Below are 21,946 nucleotides of genomic sequence, written 5' to 3' on the forward strand. Positions count from 1 at the left end.
TAAACGCTGGAGTTAATGTAGAACTGCTGATTCATCCTTTAACCCTGAAGATCAATCGTCTAATCTTTGACCACTGTACAAGCTACAATCATTAACCGGTGGCTTAACTCATTGAGGTGGGGGCCGCAGGTTCAGGCCTTAAATTACTACATACAGACACTCCGGTGAGTTATTTCTAGTATTTGTCAGTAAAATTGTCCCCTCCCAGTCCTCCATGTGCTTTTGTTTTGTTTTGGTCTCGTTTGTGTGCTTCCTTGTTTTGTTTCTTCTCAGTCCTGCCCCCATGTTTCCAGACCATGCCCATGATTGTAGCCACCTGTGTTAACCACCTTTGTGTTGTTAACCCTGATGGATTTAAGCCCTGTGTTTTCCCCTATTAGGCTGCCGGTCTTTGTTTGGTCTTTGTATTGTATTGTTTAGCGTTGTTCTTCCGGCCTCCGTTGTGTGTTTTCCCTCTGTACATTTTGTCATGTCTGACACTCGTTCTCTCCATGTATATAGCATATAGTATACACTGTATAGCATATAGTATATAGCATATAGCATATATTATTAGGCAGCCGTGGGCTGGAGGTTAGGGAACTGGCCCTGTGACCGGAAGGTTGCCGGTTCGATCCCCAGAGCTGACAGTACATGACTGAGGTGTCCTTGAGCAAGACACCTAACCCCCAATTGCTCCCAGGGGCGCCGTGGATAGGGCTGCCCACCACTCTGGGCAAGTGGTGTTTCACTTCACGGATGGGTTGAATGCGGAGGTGAAATTTCCCCGTTTGTGGGATTAATAAAGTATCACTTAACTTTATAGTATACACTGTATAGCACATAGTATATAGCATATAGTATATAGTATACACTGTATAGTATGTAGTTCATGGTTGGACAGTAACAGAATCCATTTAACAACTTTATGTAATCAGGATTAAACAATAAAATGTAATCAGATTACAGGTGCATTATAAAACAAGATTAATTTCAGATTCAGGATTACTTTTAAATTGCATACAACCAAATGTCTCACTACAAATATGTTGCAAACTCATGCAAACTTTCAGCAAAGTTTACCACTTAGAGTCTATTTGTAAACTAAGACAATCAGCTACTACTTAAAGGTGCAGCGTGTAAGATTTAGTGGCATCTAGTGGTGGGGTTGCAGATTGCAACCAACTGAATACCCTCCCTTTTCAAGCGTGTAGGTGGACGTCAGACTTTTTCTTCTTTGATGGTGAGGTTTTGTATGCAATGTTCTATTCCTACTAATAAATCCCTCAAAATCGTACACACTGCACCTTTAATGCATTTTAAACCTTTTAACCTTGTTGATTTCTGAGGAGCCCTGAAACCACAGAGAGCTTAGGGACCGTCTACAAACTATAGTCCGTCTTGGTCTGGATGGGACCTTTTATATTCTTAAAAAAGATGGTTCTTCAAGGGTTCCTTATTAAAGAAAATGGTTCTATATAGAGACATGAACACTCAAAGAATCCTTTGCACTTTTAAAGGGTTCAGATGAATTGAGAATGGGCTGTAGATGGTTCTATATAGAACTTTTTTGAAAATGTTTCTGTATAGCACCAAAAAAAGAGTTCTGCTGTTGTTACCAAGCTTATGACAGTAGACGTGCCCTATTTGGTGCTATATAACGTCATACACCACACATCCATCAATCTGAACAACCGATTCACCCTTCAAGCATGCAAAGGGTTCTTTGCATGTTCATGGTTCTGTATAGAGCCGCTGCCGTAGCCAAATAAGACAGATTCTCCAGAGGAGCTCAGTATTGATGATGTATCTCATGCTCATCTGGTGAGGAATAGACGGCGAATCTCCGCCTCTCTGACACAGCAGATGTCACTCTAACCTGAATCTTATTGACAGCTGCCCTTCATCCTTCACTCAAAGCATGAACAGATGAGCTGTGATGATGGAGATGCTCCTTATACCCTCTACACCCCCCTCTCCAATGCCCCCCCTGCCCCCCCGGCTGCTTCACCCAGCATCACTTTAACATCTCAGTGTCCAAAAACCCCAAACCCTCAAAACATTCCGACGCCTGTTCAGTCGGAATGAAGACCTGTTTCTCTGTTTTCCATTCTCTCTTTTTCTTTCTCCATTCCCTCTTTTCTTTATTTCTTTTTTTCATTTTCTCTTTCCTTCTTTCTTTCTTCTTTTTCTTTCGTTTCTCCTCACTCTTTTTCTCTTTTCTCCTTCTCTCTGTTTTCCCTTTTTTCTCTTTTTCTTTTCTATCGTTCGTTCTATCTTTCTTTCTCTCCTTCTTTCTTTCTTTTCGGTCTTCCTATTTTCTTTTTTTCTCTTTCCTTTCTTTCTTGTTTTCTTTCACACTTTCTTTTTTTTCTCTTTTCTTTTTCTACTTCTTTCCTACTTTCTTACTTTTTTATACTCGTTATTCTCTTTCTTTATATTTTCCCTTTCTTTCTTTCTTTCTTTCTTTCTTTCTTTTTTCTTTTTTCTTTTTTCTCTTCCTTACATTTTTTCTGTTTCTTACTTACTTACTTTCTTACATTCTGTGTTTCTTTTATTCTATTTTCCTCTCTTTTTCCGTTTTTTGCCTTTTCTACCTCTCTCCCTTTATCTTTCTTTCTTTCTGTCTGTGTCAGCAATGAGTGCAGCTTAAAGTAGCTGAATTCACTAATTATTAGGACTGTCTGGACATTTTTGGTGTAGATGGCAGGGTAAATATGTAACACTAGACTTTAGTGCAGCTACACGCACCCATATACTGTCATAGCCAGATTAACTGAAGCACTTACACGAGCTCAGACACACGACGCAGGCGGTCATAAACACAGGCCCCATTAAGGAGCTGTATGTTGAGTTATGATCTGGGGAAGCGGCTGCAGATGATTTTCTGCTGCTGCTCTAGTCGTTTCATTTATTTCTGAATATTTATTTCGTCACGTCCCAAATGTGTCTCTATTTTACCCAAGAGGGGGCTAATGCCTGCAGTCAAAGGAGATATTTTACTCCTTTTTCTATTGAATTCAATTCCCTGAGCTCTTTGAGAAACACTGGAGAAGAGTATAACATAAATAACACCTTGTGAGAGCTTTTCAAACCTGCCCTGCCTCATGCTTACTGAGTGTCTGATACACTCGTACCTGCACCACACACAGCCATATCCATGTCACTGCTGTGCTGGGAATGGACCAACATCCACATAATACCTAGAGAACTGGCCAATGAGGAATGGGGTACAGTGGGGGCTGGCTGTGGAACAGGTGGGCTGCAGTCTAGGACTGTTTACCTACACAGTAAGTGAAAGCACAAGATAGGTGTTTCTAATAAAGTGGCCAGTTAGTGGAAGTACAACGTAGGTGTTTCTAATAAAGTGGCCGGTTAGTGGAAGCACAAGGTAAGTGTTTCTAATAAAGTGGCCAGTGAGTGGAAGTACATTATAGGTGTTTCTAATAAAGTGGCCAGTGAGTGAAAGCACGAGGTTGTGTTTCTAATTAAGTGGCCAGTTAAAGGAAGTACAATGTAGGTGTTTCTAATAAAGTGGCCAGTGAGTGGAAGCACAAGGTAAGTGTTTCTAATAAAGTGGCCAGTGAGTGGAAGTACATTATAGGTGTTTCTAATAAAGTGGCCAGTGAGTGGAAGCACAAGGTAGGTGTTTCTAATAAAGTGGCCAGTTAGTGGAAGCACAAGGTAGGTGTTTCTAATAAAGTGGCCGGTTAGTGGAAGCACAAGATAGGTGTTTCTAATAAAGTGGCCGGTTAGTGGAAGCACAAGGCAGGTGTTTCTAATAAAGTGGCCAGTGAGTGGAAGTACAAGATAGGTGTTTCTAATAAAGTGGCCAGTTAGTGGAAGCACAAGATAGGTGTTTCTAATAAAGTGGCCAGTTAGTGGAAGCACAAGGTAGGTGTTTCTAATAAAGTGGCCAGTTAGTGGAAGCACAAGGTAGGTGTTTCTAATAAAGTGGCCAGTGAGTGGAAGTACATTATAGGTGTTTCTAATAAAGTGGCCAGTGAGGGGAAGTACATTATAGGTGTTTCCAATAAAGTGGCCAGTGAGTGAAAGCACAAGGTAGGTGTTTCTAATAAAGTGGCCAGTGAGTGGAAGCACAAGGTAGGTGTTTCTAATAAAGTGGCCAGTGAGTGGAAGGACAAGGCAGGTGTTTCTAATAAAGTGGCCAGTGAGTGGAAGCACAAGGTAGGTGTTTCTAATAAAGTGGCCAGTGAGTGGAAGTACATTATAGGTGTTTCTAATAAAGTGGCCAGTGAGGGGAAGTACATTATAGGTGTTTCTAATAAAGTGGCCAGTGAGTGAAAGCACAAGGTAGGTGTTTCTAATAAAGTGGCCAGTTAAAGGAAGTACAACGTAGGTGTTTCTAATAAAGTGGCCAGTTAGTGGAAGCACGAGGTTGTGTTTCTAATAAAGTGACCAGTGAGTGAAAGTACAGAGTTGGTGTTTCTAATAAAGTGGCCAGTTAGTGTAAGTACAGAGTTGGTGTTTTGAATAAAGTGGCCAGTGAGTGGAAGGGCGGTCCAGTTAAAGGCTTATGCTTGTGGACGCTCTTAAAAGTGTCTCTTCTGTTTTCCTGTATGAAACACTCATAGCTTATAGTCGGAGAATCTACAATGATTCAAAGTCACACTGAATTATGTATGTGCCTTTCAAACAGCATAATTGATATTAATTATTCAGCTATGTTTGCAGCGTTGTCTTACAGAGATGTAGAGGTCATTTTTTGTCCATCTGATTGTGGTAGATCAGATTGACCAGTGTGTTTTTGAAGGATTTTGCCTCTTTATGTTCCATGGCAGACTTTATGCCAAGGGTGAGGTTTAGGATTAGGTTTTGGGATGTGTTTAAGATTTGGATTAGGGCCGGAGTGAGGATTAGGATTAGGTTTTGGGTTGTGTTTAAGATTAGGGTTAAGATTAAGGATAGAGTGAGGGTTAGGATTAGGTTTTGGGTTGTGTTTAAGATTAGGGTTAATATTAAGGCCAGAGTGAGGGTTAGGATTAGGTTTTGGGTTGTGTTTAAGATTAGGGTTAAGATTAAGGCCAGAGTGAGGGTTAGGATTAGGTTTTGGGTTGTGTTTAAGATTAGGGTTAAGATTAAGGCCAGAGTGAGGGTTAGGATTAGGTTTTGGGTTGTGTTTAAGATTAGGGTTAAGATTAAGGATAGAGTGAGGGTTAGGATTAGGTTTTGGGTTGAGGTTAAGGTTAGGATTAGGTTCTGGGCTGAGGTTAACGTTTAGGGTTAGGATTAAGGCCAGAGTGAGGGTTAGAATTAGGTTTTGGGTTGAGGTCAACATTAGGGTTAGGACTAGGATTTTGGTTGAGGTTAAGGTTAGGATTAGGTTTTGGGTTGAGGTTGAGATTAAGGTTAGGATTAGGACCAGGGTGAGGTTTAGGTTTTGGGTTGAGGTTAGGGTTAGGATTAGGGCCATGGTTAAGATTAGGTTTTGGGTTAAGGTTAAAGTTAGGATTATGCCTAGGGTTAGGTTTTGTGTAATGGCAGTAACATATTAACACCACATCTACTTAATGTGAGTAAAGTATCAACAGAACATCTACAAGATGTTTACTACAGTGTATTCAGACGCTTCACTGCTGCTACTCTGTTAAGAGTTTATTAATCATCTACAAAGGACCCATCCAAACAAAGTGCTACCACCCTTGGGTCCACTGAGGTCCAAAATACTTAACTTCTTTTCGTTTGTAAACAGCAGGTAAAATGATGTGGATGCCAAGAAGAAAAACCTCATTAGGATGCCTTTTCTTTTTTATTTGAAAGAAAGGAAGGGCTACAAACAAGCCAGGCCTGTGAGGTGATTTGCATCTAAAAACTCCCCAAGATTCAAAGAGGAAATCATTCCGTTTATATGTTTTTCTCTTTAGACAGTAATGCGGCTTAAAAAAGCTGTGGTCAGGATAATCCCTCAACGGAAACACTCTTTCCGTGTAAAATCACTGGCTCGGCTCTCTCTCCTCCTGCTTTAGCTGTAGTCGTTAGAGTCACTAAACTTATGACAGGCCGTATAAGTGTTATGTATCACTGTCTCCCTGCTGGGAAATGCCGAGAGTGAAGCGTTCCTGACTTTGTGATGTTTCAGTAACAAGGTCATTAATTCCTCCTCGTTGGACGGGGATGGATCCGCGCTGCGATTAGATCCCGCAAACCCCCAACTGTCAATTTCATGCTCTCTGAACAAAAAGCTGTGAGGAGTTTATTGATTGCAAAATCTGTTTGAAGGTGGAGTAACTAAAACCACCACCCCCCCATCCCCCCACCACCATCTGAGCTACTGGAATTCTTCACTATATTGGGGGGGGGGGGGGGGGGGGGGGATTAACAGAGAGCTTTTGTAACGGAAGTTTGTTTCTTTAGTCTTGAACCGAAGCCAGCAGGCTAATACAGCTAACAAGGGACCCAAGGAACTCCATCATTTAGCATGGTGCTAACTGCAGGCCTAAATCATCACACAAACCCAATGATTTTTCAGATCTTCTGCATAGTTCGATGGTTAAGCTGTAAACAGAGCCGCTCCGAGTGGTTCGGTGTGAAACGCTCTGTTCTAGATAAATGTACCGCGTCCGAGCTGTTCACAGTGGTGGTGATGGGAACCAGACGTCCCTCTAAAAGCTCCTCACAGAAAGTTCCTACATGAACTGGTTCTGAATTCACTGCCTGATGACTGAGACGCTTTCTGAGAGTTTAGAGAACTTCAACTCCATCCATGGTGGAGGGAGACATGCAGGGCGCTGTGCGGCAAAATAGTCCCCAAAGAAAACTCATTATTCCAGATTTTCCACCATCAACATTCCATATAAGCTCAGAAGACTCGTGTAGGTTCTCTGGTGGTTCTGGATGGTAAATAAAGTGTCTATATCTGTGTTGTAGTCACGGCAACGCCTGGTTCCCATCACCACCACTGTAAAGACGTCTGAACCACTTCACACCAAACCCTCTGAATCTCTCTGTTTGCGTCTCAACCACTGAATTATGCAGATATTTGGGGGGGAAATGGTGGAATTCCCCTTTAAGTGAACCCAGATAGAATTGTATGGTTTCTGGCACTTTATGAAACTGTTGTCTATAAAAAATAGTAAGTGACACAGCTAAAAATGTAACAGTAGCTTTTCCAGAGCTTGAATTCTATCTGTACTTGTCTAACATTATACAGCGTTGACAACCACATAAGCAAATCTTTTCCAGATGACTCAGCAAGTAAACGTTGGTCTGAGGCATGGAGTTTGCACAATGCTAACCTGGCGGCTATTCGCTTGCATTAGTCATTAGCCACATTAGCTCCTGTGCAAAACTAAAGGTTCAGGTTTTTGGCTGAACTGTAGCTTCAAGAGGAGCAGTGAACATGTGTTGGTGTCTAGCTTATGAAAGCAGAGGGTGGTTTTAGACCTCTGCATGGTGGAGGAAAGGAGAGAGAGGGAGGGAAGGACTGAGAAGGGAAAAGCAGGGAGGAGAGCAGAGGGAGGAGTGGGGTGGAGTGTTGGTAAGGTCAGAGTGAAGCACTGAATGCTAAAAAAGGCTGGACGACTGGTCAGAATTCTGTGCACGCCGGCCGAGTATTAGCCCCTCTCCTCGTTTCATTAAGATCCACTCTGCCAGCCCAACTCAGTCAATGAGTCACCGGGGGAAGGAGAGACTTTCTATTTCATTCTTCAACCCAGTGCTCTTCAACATGGACCTCGCCATGCAGAAGCAAGGCCCTTTGTCAACAGGAAAGTCCTTCAGCAAGGCTAGTAAAGCTTGAGGGTTAAAATCATTTCTGAGGACAAGGTCATGCTGTCGGACCCCACTCACCGGCCACTTTATTAGGTACAGTTAGGTACAGTTTATTAGGTGCTAGTAAAAGGTTGGACCCCCTTTCACCTTCAGAACTGCCTTCTTCGAGGCAGACTTTCAACAAGGTGTTGGAAACGTTCCTCAGAGATTTTGGTTGGTTATTTGTAAAGTAAAAGTACTAAAAGAGTAATTCTGGCTCTGATCTGGTCCTGTTATCATTTTTATAACCAGACTGGCTTCATGAACTCATTTCAGGTGAAAGTCCTCCAGCGTCTCTCTTGGTAAACCAGTCTTTTAATAGAACGTCATTAATTAGTGACGCTGACGTCTATTAAAATGATCAGAAGCACAAAACACTGAAGGTAAACAGTTTCCATCAGGGAGAACCGAGTGGCTCTGAAATCACTTTTTACACACAAGCAAAGTTTCAGTTTCAGATTTATTTACAACTTAGTTCCAAGTTTAAGTTGAATAAAAACTGGCTTTAAACTCAGGATCACAGATGAGCTCCTTTACTATGTTGATCTGTAGGCGTCTGTTCATAAACATAAACCAGCCCAAACTCATTTACTATAAAATGAAATGGTGTTTGTAGAAATTCAGAAAAAAGCCGCGTCAGTCTCGACTGCATATGTGGACATATTTCTATATTGAGCTCTATTTACACAAAGTTAGGTTAGTTCATCATTTATGTTGAACAGACTCTCCCAAAGTTTTACGCTGCTGCGCTGACGTTGAACCGCGTGCTGCACTGGGTCGGTATGACCAACAGGTCAAAACCAGCTCTAAACAAAGTGACCGCTGGGCCCTGATTGGTGCTCTGGCTTTCACAGAGTGAAAGTAAAGTCACCCAAAATGGAAATACTTCAGTGAAGTACAAATACAAATAAAATACATTTACTTCATTACTGTCCATCAGTATACCTGATCCACCGCTTTGATCTGGAGGTGGCAAGTTGAGCTTGGGAGGTCAACATCGGGGGCTGCGCTGGAGAAGACGTCTCCCAGATGATTCATTATAGAGCAGTACTGTATTACTATGCACAGATTGTTAGGATACTCTAATAGGGCGCCTGGTAATTATTCAGTGATTAGCATTCACAGTAGGAGGCTGTCGACTGATCTCCGTCTTTGTGCGAACGTTTCTAAAGACATTAAACATCACAGCTGAGTGTGGTCCCGTTTAAAGCGTGAGGATGAAAGGGACGCAGAGAAATAGCTGATGGTGACAGAAATGTAAATATGTGATATTTCACGGCTGCTGGAGGTAGATAGGAGGAAACGTGACGATTTGATGGTTTTGGTTCACTCATAGCCAGTGAGCTTTCAAGGCAGAGATACTGCTACAGCTAGTAGGCTGTATTAGTACAATCCTATTATCGTGCATGACGGCTACCAAATGCATGAAAGGACACTGCATTGCTGACCATCAGTAAACAATAGCTATTTACTTTCAGTGTTTAAAGTGCAATCTGCTGACATCTAAGAGCTTTTCACAGTTTAGTCACGAAGCTATTTGTAAGCTGAATGGTCAGTTGCTTGTTTAGCTGCTAGGGTAAGCACTGCTACACAGGGCTGCTAGTTGGACTACATTCACACAGCAGGTAAAAGTGGCCCAAATCTGATTTTTTTTTGGAATAGAATAGAATAGAATTCAGAACCACATACACACTAGTGAACACACACACTATGGGGCAGTGAGCACACTTGCCCAAAGAGGTGGGCAGCCCTACCCACAGCGCTCAGGGAGCAGTCGGGGGTTAGGTGTCTTGCTCCTTGTGGTCACAAGGCTGGTTCCCTAACCTCCAGCTGATGCCCTACATGGCATTGAATGCCAGGGCTTGTTTGGGATTTGAACTCAAGAACTCTCTAAGTGAGAGTCATACCCCTAGACCAACGAACCTATTGGCTGGTCATGATGTTTTTGAATGTGATCTATATGCATCACCAGTCTTTACAGATCAGCTCCTAAACTGATTCTTGTGCACACAAGAACAATGCGTCACATGGCTCATCCAGAAGTAAACAATCACGACTGCCAACGACCGCCTGTCGCTCCCGGAGGATCAGCTTCATTTTCACCAGCCTCACAGGAGCCCTCGTGAAGCTTCACTGACTGACAGCTGGGCTCATCAGTCAGAATGTGTTCAAGCGCGTACAAAAAGGGCGCGGTCATTTCTTTGGCTCACATCCTCAGATTCGTTAAACGTTGGCTTTCAGATTTTTAACCGTCCTGTCACACTGCAGCCACTCTCTTATGGCTTTCTTACGAAATCTCTGTGAACACGGAGCGATTTGGATCAGTCTCTTCCACGTTTTTAGTACAGCAACATGAGCCTGAATGTTTATGAGGTGTCAGCAGCATGAAACGATGAAGAATGTCGAGTTGGATTGACATAAAAGGCGCATATAATCCCGTTCAGACTGAGTCACTTTGCCGCAGATCGGATTAAATTTCAGTACCACATATGAAAACGTCTCAAACCTGAATTGAAAGTGTCAAATTCAGTGTGCTTATCTGTTCACACTGCCACAAAAAAGCACATCTGTGTCACATCTGAAGAAAAAGATCAGATTTGGGCCACTTTTACCTGCTGTGTGAACAAGGCCTTCGAGGCTTTGATTAGGGTGACCAGACATCCCTGTTTTCCAGGAACAGTGCTCATTTTTGGTGGCCTGTCCCCAGCTGGAGCTGTCCCCGGAAATGTCCCCGTTTATAACTGTGAATTAAAGACATACCAGAACGTATGTTTCTGAGAAAAAGAACAGTATGAGAAATGATATGAGCTCTCAAACATGCGCCTATAGAAACGAACCTACTCAGCAAATCTCCCTTCAATTCTTTCTTCATTGGTGAAGCACAAGTTAAATTTGGAGGCGCAGGGTCATGCGTACATGACACAAGGTCGGAGCACAATTTTTGGCATGCATGTCACTTACAGCGCACCAAATAGTAACAAATAGTAAAACGTAGAGTCAGGTTTGCAGTAGAGCTCCGCCAATTTCCGAGTCTTGTGCGACACTCTGCGAAAGCGTAACTCAGCCTTTAGGACTTTCCAGGGAAAGCTCCAGCCGGGAACAGACGACTGAAAACAAGGACTGTCCCCAGAAAACGAGGATGTCCGTTCACCCTAACGTAAAAGTCATAGTCACAGACTTTTCCCCTTCTAGTTTTGGCTGTGTTTCCTGGGACTTAGAGGATCAGCTATCATTTCAGGATCCGGTCCAGGCTCCTTCGCTTTTCTCCGTCTCCATCAGTCTCCTCCTCGTCTCCTGGCGGGAGGAAAAGCCTCAGTCAGCTGTTTCTGGCACCCTGCTGCCCTCGCTAAATCAGTCCTGCAGATTGGGTTTGCTTTCCTGACAGCACAAGGACTCTGATGATGACTAAGAGAGATGTATACATGTCGCTACTAGTTAACAGCATCACGCCAACAGTGGTTGGGAGCACTAGGAGGATGGGTGGGCGTTGTAGAGGGATGGAGATGGAGATGGCTCTCAAATGGCTAAATTGAGGTTTTGGGGTGGATGATGTATCCTCAGTGAGCTACAATTACTCTGACCAGATTGAGGCCTATTTGTCTCACTGTAATATCAAAACTGAAACAGGCTGCTACTATATGCTCACCTGCCACTTTATTAGGTGCTCAGTTGCTTGTTAACACAAATAGCTAATCAGCCAATCACACGACTGCAACTCACTGCATTTAGGCATGTAGAGGTGGTCAAGACGACTTGCTGAAGTGCAGACCGAGCATCAGAACGGGGAAGAAAGGGGATTTAAGGGGCTTTGAACGTGGCGTGGTTGTTGGTGCCAGACGGGCTGGTCTGAGTATTTCAGAAACTGCTGATCTGCTGGGATTTCCACGCACAACCATCTCTAGGGTTTACAGAGAACGGTCCGAAAAAGAGGAAATATCCAGTAAGCGGTCAGTTGTGTGGACGAAAATGCCTTGTTGATGTGAGAGGTCAGAGGAGAATGGGCAGACTGGTTCCAGATGATAGAAAGGCAGCAGGAACTCAAATAACCAACCAGAATCTCTGAGGAACGTTTCCAACACCTTGTTGAAAGTCTGCCATGAAGAATTAAGACAGTTCTGAAGGGAAAAGGGGGTCCAACCTTTTACTAGCAAGGTGTACCTAATAAAGTGTCTGGTGAGTGTATGTCTTCTGCCTTTGTATGAGGTTTTACATACTTGCGATTGAACATTTACATTCATCTAAATACTTCTGATGCTATTTGCGTGTGTGGATGCTGTTGGTATCATAGGAGATGGTATTACGTTCATCAGATATGTAAACGAATGCATAAATGATGAGAGAAGTCGTCCCTGGAGACCTCTGCACTATTGCTATGTGTGTGTGTGTGTTACACTTAATTTATATGTTAATGATAAGCATGCATATAATTCTGTAAAGCCCCTTATAGCCTTTCTCATAGTTATTCCTGTATTATTTTTTGCAGGAGCACTTCAACCCAGAGTGTAAGTTCAAAGAGAGTGTGTTTGAGAACTACTACGTGACCTACTCATCCATGCTGTACCGGCAGACCCAATCCGGCCGCTCGTGGTACATCGGCATCAACCGCGACGGGCAGGTCATGAAGGGCAATCGAGTCAAGAAGACCAAACCAGCTTCCCACTTCCTGCCTAAAGTCATTGAAGGTCAGTTGCATTTCGTTTCAGCGCAGCACCACATTGCTAGTCTGTGGTGTCCACAGTTTGCTTCATTAGCCTAGCCCTGGAGCTATGAGGCTGCAGCTAACAAGTAGCAAAGTGCTAACTGTGAGCCCAGTCATTACACACTTTTGCAGCGCTGACGTTGAACCGCGTGCTGCACTGGGTCGGTATGACCAACAGGTCAAAACCAGCTCTAAACAAAGTGACCGCTGGGCCCTGATTGGTGCTCTGGCTTTGCGCTTCTTTCGTTTTGACATGTTACGTTTTTATACACACAGAAACCAAAAGGAACGACAGATTTCTCAAAATGTAGGAGGGAAAAGTTGGATATTAGACTCTGAAATGTAGTGGAGTGAAAGGAGAAAGTCGCCCAGAACGGAGAAACTTCAGTACAGATACACGAAAAATACTAAAGTACAGAAACTAATTACATTTACTCAGTTACTCAGTCACTGTCCACCACTGATGAACATACAACATTAAATTACTTTACAAACAAATGAAACGTTCTTTTGGCTTCTTAGTATTCAAATATTTCAAGCTTTAAGGCAAGTGTGAGATGATTGAGGCAGCTAATTGATGAGATTAGTGCATGTTAGCTACATTAGCCTTGTAGCTCCACTGCAAAGCAGCCTAACGTTATAACATCAAGTGTGCATCTTCTGATGAACTCCAGATGTTGCATGTACCGATGTGAGATTTGGCTGAACTCTCTTTCCTTTTCTGCAGTCGCCATGTACAAGGAGCCGTCGCTGCACGAGTTAGTGTTGGAGCAGAGTCCGCCACGAAAGACGGTGAAGACGTCAGACTCACCGTCGCACCAAAACGGCCACAAGGAGGCGCCCCGGGCCGAGGCTTCGTAGCACAGGGGCCGGAGGGAGGGGGAGGGCGCCGGTCACACTCCGAAACTCCATTTCCCTTCAAACACTGGGGCACAAAGATCACATCTCGCCTCCATAGCCGCCGGCTGAGAGCTGGCCATGGTGGGCCGGGGGTCGGTCAGCAGCCCCCTCCAGGGCCGACCTCTTCAGCTCCAGAGAGGGGAAGCCTCTGTCTTTCTCTTTTCTCTGACACAGTGGGCTTGGAGGAGCAGCCCACGCTTCATTCTTCCCAGCATGAGCTTTTGTAACCCTCCCGAAATCACCCTCCCAGCTCCAGCAAGCCACAAATCAGTGGCCTCCGGGTGCCCTGTGCCAGCTAGCGACTCGAACAGAGGCAGCCGTCGATGACAAACACACCGATGCAGGCAGAGCAATGTCAGCCATATCCTAGCAAAACAACGCTGCGAGTTTACTTGACTGAAAACGCACATCGGTCCCACATGAATGGAGTAAAAGAACATTAGAGGAAGTCTTTAACGGTGAATCTGACCATGGCTGTGATTCGGTCATGGTAGATCGTCCCAGCCATGACGTTATTCACCATAACAAACCACACTGAGCTGCTTTTCTACAAATTAAAGAAAAAAGCAGATTAAAGAAGCCAGGATCATTCTTTCAAATCTGATCTTAACATTTGCATTTTCTTCCTCCGAAAAAAATAGGTCCAGTAGCTTAGAGCACAGAGGCCACTGGTGCTGCTTAGGCAGCGGAATAATATAAAACATTAGTTATTATATTGAAGCCAGAACCGTTTGTCACTGTGGAATTAGACCTCTGCATTTAACCCATCCGTGCAGTGAAACACCCACATACACACTAGTGAACACACACACTAGGGGGCAGTGAGCACACTTGCCCGGAGCGGTGGGCAGCCCAGGGAGGGTGCCTTGCTCAAGGTGACTTCGGTCATGTATTGTCAGCAAAGGGGATCGAACCGGCAACTTTCCAGTCACAGGGCTGGTTCCCCAACCTCCAGCCCACGACTGCCCCCTATTATTATATCTAATAAGAGCGTATAGAATATTTTTTAGCCAATCAGAATGTGTGGGTGGAGCTAATTATGGCATAATAAATACACAAACGCAACTGTTGGCAGCAAAATGAATGACAACAATTACGTCATTCGTGTGGAACCGAGGTACCAATCAGATGAAGTGAATTCAAGGCAGTTTCCGTTTTGACTTTATTTTTATTTTATTTCTTATTTCGTTTTTCTTATTTTGATACTGCTGATGATATGAGGGGGTGTATGCTTGAGACAGAGAGAGATAGAGGGAGAGGGCAGTAAACGTCCGGCCCACCTGAGCGTCCTGCTGGTTCAGTCACCGTGGTGATGCCAGCAGTCTGCTCTCCCGTCCAATCAGAGCCCAGCCAGCAGGAGGGGGCAGTAAAATCAATTTTTTACTGGACAGCTCAAGGAGGATATGTTTCTATTGGATGGTTTAGAGGAGGGGGATTGATTGATTTCTGCTGGACGGTGGCCAGATGAGTTCATTCCTTGGCCAGCATCTTTGGCTGGTCGCAACAAAAGAAGACGGTGCGGTCTAGTCAGATTTTGCTGAGTGACCTTCGCAACTGCGACACTTTTTAAACACAAACAAAGGCTGTTTCCTCTCCTCCCTCCATCACTCGCTCACTCAGCAGCTACCAGAATGCGCCGAGTGTATTTTACATAATGATGATGATGATGATGAGGGTGATGAAGCATACTGAAAGGGCATCAGATGACCACATTAATAACATATATTACATCAGCACTGTTGTGTTTCACTTACTTTGGGCAATAACAGTGTTGATGTAAAACGTTCCCTTATTTTTGATTTAATATTCAGTGTTTTTGAGAAAAATCTGGGATTTTTCAGCCTAAATTAAGCCGTCCAGTCCACTTTAAAGTCTTTCTAAACTGTTTCTAGTTCAAATGTGTCATGACCCAGCATGACCACGTGGCTACGTCTTTAGTGACCACTCGACTGGTCTGCTAAGAAGGCTATTTTTTGTTTATCAGGGTCAAATATGCAGGGATATTATATATAAATACACAGAGGCCATTGTTTCGCCAGTGCTTTTGATGGAGTTCTTTCAGGGGATTATATGGAGTTCAGCCATGATTCACAACACGTCCTGGAATGATGGCATCCACCTTAGACCTCGAAGGGGAATTCCACCAATTTTCCACAGTTTCTGAGTAAATAAGTGTGTTGAGATGTAAACAGAGTCATTCAGAGTGGTTTGGTGTGAAACGCTCTGTTCTAGAGAGACGTACCCAGTCAGAAGTGTTCACAGTGGTGGTGATAGGAACCAGACGTCCCCCTCCATTCATGGTGGAGGGATACATAACATGCAGGGCACTGTGAGGCAAAGTAGTCCCCAAAGAAAGCCCATTATTTCAGATTCTACGCTATTTTACCATCACCGACAATCTATAAGAATCTCAGGAGACTCGTGTAGGTTCTCTGGTGGTTCTGGATGGTTAATATAGTGTCTATATCTGTGCTGTAGTCATGGCGACGTCTGGTTCCCATCACCACCACTGTAAAGACGTCTGAACCATTTCACACCAAACCAGCTCTGAATCTCTCTGAATCTGAACTATGCAGAGATGTTTCAGTTGTGTGTGAGACTCTGGACGTGAGTGGGATTTCTAAGCCAGTTCCAATTGCCTTTATTGGATGGAGTAAATACATGCGTTCAAAAGTTTGGAATCACTTGTCATATTAATAATTATTCAATAATAACCTACACAGTGCAGACTGAAAGGTAATAATATACGCCTCAAAATGTAAAACAATAGTTTATTCACAACTTAAAGTATTTTGAGAACAAAAGGAGGTTGTGGATGTTTCAGTTTTAGTGGATGTTTCAGTTTCAGTACGAACTGTTCACTGCAGGCCCTACAGTCCATATATGGCAGCTAAGCTGCATGAACAGCCTGGTTTGCATTTGCTGTTTTTGTGATGTCACAAGGAACTGTTCATTCACATACAGCAGTTGGTCCCCACCACTTGAACGTGACATAATATAACATAGCCAACCAGAAGAGAGGAAATTTGCATATATCAGTCTTAAAGGCACAGCCTGTTTAAGTCTAATGGATAAGGAGAGGATGCAGTCATGTAAAAATGAATTACGACTGGTTCAAAAAGCCACACAAGCATCATAAATGGAGCTCAGGGAACAAATAGCTCGCAAAAATGTAATATTTGGGCCCATTACGTACTAAACTATCCATTTACGGTCATTTCTTATCACCAAATTACTGTGAATGTCTGGTTGATCGCTATAGATGTTGATTTTATTGGTTAATTCTTGACGCTTCTGCAGCTCGTTGGAAACGGCTTAATATTATAGCTTCCTTTACATTGAAAGCATCATGGAATCATTTTATGCCTCTATTTGCAATAACATGGTTTAATATGAGAAACAAGGGTTCCAAATTTTTGAACAGTAGCGTGTGTGTCTAATGAAAACATCACTTCATACCCATTACTGTGCATTTTTAGACCATCGCAGTCCTTTCTGATGATCATTTTGGTCATTATGGTCAGGATGGAGATGGCTTCAGTGAGGGACCAGAACATCAAAGCGGGAGAGTTGATCGTTATTCCGCACACGCTCTCCTGCTTATCCTCTCCCAGCCTTTACCTCCCTGGCCGGGTGTCCGGCAGATGAGCCAGACATGCCGCTCTGTGATGACTTCTGGAACAGAGCCATCAGACATTGTGCTTAATGAAAAACCTCCATTGGCCAGCGCTCGGCTCTGGTCATATATTTTGTCAGTCCGGATGAAAGCATAACCTCCGTTTGGCCTTGTCTGAGTTGTCCGACTGTCAGGATGAATGCACAGATCCGCAATTACACCACAGGCCAAACGTATGGAAGCAGGCAGTGATGCTCTAAAAGCTGCGCTGAGTTTTAGTTAGAAAGGAAAGCAGTGGTGGACCGTTACACTGCGGTATCACACAGCCTCCAGCATTACTGCCAGGAGTGCCGCACGACGGTCAAAGGAACAGTCAAAGCACGTCGATAAGCATGCTGGTGTGTAGTACGTTGTCGAAAATGGGTTGAGAATGTTGTAACAGAGTTAAAGTGTGAACAGAGTAGTCTTAAATATGTAGGTAGAGCAATGGGTGGATGTTGAAGATCCAAGCTGAAATAAAGTTGAATAAGGTCAAAGGAAGATAAAGACTAAGCCTAAGAGAGATATAGAGAGTCAAAAACAGTCAAGCTCAAATAACGTCAAAAAAGGTCAAAAGAGACAAAGAAAGTGAAAAAAGTCAAGGTCAAATGAAGTTCAAAGGCAGAAGATCAAAGGAAAGCAAAGAAATTCAAAAATGTCAAGGTCAAATAAAGCAAAGCTAAAGAACATCAAATAACGGTTTAAGAAAGTCTATGAAAGATGAGGGACAGTCAAGGTGAAGAAGCTCAAATAAAGTCAAAAAAGGTCAAAATAGACAAAGTGAAAAATGTCAAGGTCAAGGAATGTCAAGGTCGAGAAGGTCCAAGAAAGTCCAAGATGGTCAAAAAGAGTAAAAAACAATCATAGACGTGGTTAAGTAAGTGTCAATAAAGTCAAGGTCAAGAAGGTCAAAGAAAGAAAATGAAAGTGAAGGTGAAGAAGGTCAAAGACAATCTAAGATGGTCAGAGAAAGTCATGGTCAAGTGAAGTCGGTGTTGGGGTCAACAAGATCATACAAAGCTAAACAAAGTCAAAAAAGGCAAGGTCGAAGAAAGGAGAAGAGAGGCAAGGTCAAAGAAAGATGGTCAACATGGTCAAAGAAAGTCACAAAACTCATGGTCAAGTAAAGTAAGCGTCAAAAAAGTCAAGGTCAAGAAGGTCGACGGAAGAAACAGCAAGGCAAAGTCAAAGAAAGACGGTCATGATGGTCAGAGAAAGTCAAAAACGTCACGGTCAAGTAAAGCTGGCGTCAAAAAAGTCAAAAGGATCAAATAAAGTTAAAACAGAATCAAACACAGAAAAAGAAAGTCAAGGTCAAGAAGGTCAAAGAAAATTTGAGCGCTTGAAAGGAACTCTTGAAAGGATATAGAACGTCAATGTCAAAGAAAGCCAAGGTCAAGAAGGTCAAATAAAGTTAAATAAGATCAAAGAAGACAAAAAAGTTTAAAAAGTGAGGTCAAAGAAAGTCAAAGGAGGTCAAATGGGGGTAACTAGCCTCTCGGCCTGTGAAGACGTGTTAGGTGATTTCGTTTGGAGTGTGTTGGGTTTTTAGGTTGTGTGTCGTGCGTAGATGTGAGGCTGCAGGCGTGAAGAATGGACCGAAGGAGTGAAGCTGTTGGGTGTGACGGCGGACAGATTGAAAATGTTTGGATGATGAAGCGGGAAGGGATGGATGGATCATTAGGCCGGACGCAGAGATGAGGAGAAGAGTGAGTTTTTCTAGCGCTTTAGTGCTGACAGAGAGCCGTAATGACTGCGCCGAGAACATCTAAAGGTTTATTATGCGTTTACATGGTTTCTGGGCTTCTTCAGGGAAAACGCCACAGGCTGACGAGGCAGAGGAGGAGGCGGGGGGGTGCTTAAAGGAGGGGGGAGGGGTGTGTGTTGCCACATTTCTTGAACACCTTCAGCGAGGTGATGTCTGCTTCCAGCGCAGGTGATGGAGAGACTGTACACGTGCCTGCTTCCATATGCAGACCTGAAACCTTCTCTAGAATCATTTTTTCCTCGATGGGTACATTAGAAAGGTCCTCAGGATGAAAGAAAAACAGGCATTGTGAATAAAACCAATCCACATAGACAGAATACATTAACATTTGTGCTGAAGTTATGAGGAGCGTTTCAGGCTGGACTCCTTTTTGAATGAGGCTCAGCCGCTCAGATCAGTGTATCAGTCTTAAAGGCACAGTAACAAAAACCGCCTGTGTACCTCTGTGGGATGAAGAAAGGTTGGAAAATAGCCATGTAAAAATAGTTTTGACGTTTCACGGTACATAAAACCTCACAGTCATCCTGAATGAATCTCAGACGGAAAAATAAAACGCAGGAAAAAATGCGGCCCCTTTCGGCAGAGCGCGATTCTGCTCTGTAGACCCTTTAGAAAGGGTGACCCCCCCCCCATCATGCATAAAAACAAGTAAGTGTGTGTGTGTGTGTGTATTACCTGGCTCCACTGCGATCACAAGGACACACACACACTCCCTCCCTCTGAAGTCATGCTCCATTTCCTGAGCAATCTTCCCAAACCACGTCCTGAGTGTCCAATGGCCATTAACCTTCCCTACAGTGAGAGAGAGAAAGAGAGAGAGAGAAAAGTGTGTATGTTTGTGTATGTGTGTATGTGTGTGTGTGTGTGTGTGTGTGTGTGTGTGTGTGTGTGTGTGTGTGTGTGGGACAGAGTAGTAACGATCGATTGGCTCAATAAAAGCTAAACTGAAGCGCAGTAGCAGAGCACGGTGCGCTCTGATTGGTTGCTGCAGCAGCAGAGGACGTTCAGTACACTGAACTGAGAGAGCATCTGCCAGAGAGTGTGGAGGGAAACCCCTCTACAGCAACACTGACCACACACTGACCACGCGCTGACCACACACTAACCATAGATTGAACACATACTGACTGCATACTGAACACATAATTAACACACACTGACCACACACTGAAAACATACTGACCACATAATGAACACATACTGATCACACACTGACAGCACACAGCCATAGACTGAACACATACTGACCGCATACTGACCACATGGTGAACACTCACTGACAACACACTGAACACATACTGACCACATACTGAAAACATACTGACCACATAATGAACACATACTGATCACACACTGACAGCACACAGCCATAGACTGAACACATACTGACCGCATACTGACCACATACTGAACACTCACTGACAACACACAAAGAGCATACAATGAACACATACTGACCACAGATTTACCACACACTGAATGTCTTCTGAACACATATATACTGACCACACACTGACCATCTACTGGTAACACATTGACCACATACTGAAAATACACTTACCACACTCTGAATACATAATGAACACATACATACTGACATGACACCGACCACATACCGGCCATCCACTAAAAACATACTGACCACACACTGACAGCACAGTGCCCACATACTGACCGCCTACTAAATACATAATGACCATACGCCGACAATATGCTGAACACCTACATACTGATAAGACGCTGAACACATACTGACCACATACTAATCACTCACTGAGCACTTACTGAAGACACACATACTGACCGCACACTGACCACACACATATGATTCAGATTCATTTACAGGCCTGACCAGAATTACCCCACATGCACATGCATTCAGTTCCCATTCAGCCTCTCTCTGTCTCTCTCTCTCTCTCTCTCTCTCTCTTTCTCTCTCTCCCTCTCTCTCTTTCTCTCTTTCTCTCTGTCTCTCTCTCTCTCTGTCTCTCTCTCTCCCTCTCTCTCACTCTCTCTCTCTCTCTCTCTCTCTCTCTAAATCAGGGCAGGTACAAATGTCTCAAGGACACATTTGGTCCATGTGTGTCCTTTGTCTGTCCCTGATTCCAGCATGTAAAATCGTGAACCAGTGAACCAGTGAAACAGTGAACCAGTTCAGGCTTGTGTGCTCCGCAAAGATTCCGGAGAAAAAAAGGTGAATTTTCATACTGTATTTTTGAACAAAAGAGAATTTCATACTGTTTATCTCAGAGATCTAAGAGGAGAGACATGTGCACTTAAAGCTACACCGGGGAGCGGATTATATAATGTAGGCAGTGGTATAGATTATAGTGTGTAGGTATTGTTATGAGGGAGGGCTGAATTATTTTGAAGAAAATCTGAAAGAGCCATACTGACTACACTGTACAGATGAATTCAGAGTAGTGCTGTTGTTTTTGGTTGTGCGATTGTTGTTTAATGTCTGGTAAACAGTGAAGACGATGAATTGTGAGTTTATATGACGTCAGATCGGTGCTTCCTTCACCTACGGATTGAAAAAGCTATACATTTATATACTGTACAAAAACAAATCTGTAGAAAATGTTCAGTTTTTTATTTTCTTTCTTTTAATATTTCATTTGTATAATTATTTGTGAATAAGATTTGCCCTGTGGTGGCTGGGTTATATATAATATATATATATATGTTTACATATGTGTTTTTTGTCTTATAATGTCCCAACATTCAACAGAGTCCTCAAAACTCCTTCTAGGTTCTTCACGTTGTTCAGAGATGGTTATTTTCTGTGGTGTTTTCTTCTATAAGAATATATGATGCTGCATCTGAAGGAAATACTGTAATAATGATGAATAATAATAATAATAATAGTATTAGTGATGATAATAGCTGGTTATGTTTTGTCCTTTGAGCAAGGTGCTTTCAGCCCAGAGTGAGTCCTTGGGTCCTTTTTTGAAGCAAACGCTGTGAAATTGTTCTCTCCAGGCTCCGCCCACAAATGAGTTCCTTCATAGCAACAGTTGCCAGGTTGGACAAGCTTGTAAAAATCCCATTCAGTCTAATGAGAAACTCAAGAAGCTGTTTTTTACACGGCAGAAACTTTTTTACACTGTGTTTTTGCAGCACGTTGGCCACATTTTGTGTTTTTCCAGTGCGTTCAGTTCAAATAAATAGATGT

General features: G+C 43.2%; 1 protein-coding gene across 1 annotated transcript in view; it reads left to right on the forward strand.

The window, feature by feature from the left end:
* Positions 1-20,744, forward strand: part of fgf11b (fibroblast growth factor 11b) — a 77,617-nt gene extending 56,873 nt beyond the window's left edge. The window contains exons 5-6 of the mRNA XM_037547517.1: positions 12,233-12,431; positions 13,176-20,744. Of these exons, the coding sequence (XP_037403414.1) occupies positions 12,233-12,431; positions 13,176-13,309 (333 nt within the window). The 3' untranslated portion in view covers positions 13,310-20,744. The remainder of the gene's footprint in view (positions 1-12,232; positions 12,432-13,175) is intronic.
* The last annotated feature ends 1,202 nt before the right edge of the window (positions 20,745-21,946 follow it).

The sequence above is a fragment of the Pygocentrus nattereri genome, chromosome 18, assembly GCF_015220715.1.
Source record: "Pygocentrus nattereri isolate fPygNat1 chromosome 18, fPygNat1.pri, whole genome shotgun sequence".
Classification (NCBI taxonomy): domain Eukaryota; kingdom Metazoa; phylum Chordata; class Actinopteri; order Characiformes; family Serrasalmidae; genus Pygocentrus; species Pygocentrus nattereri.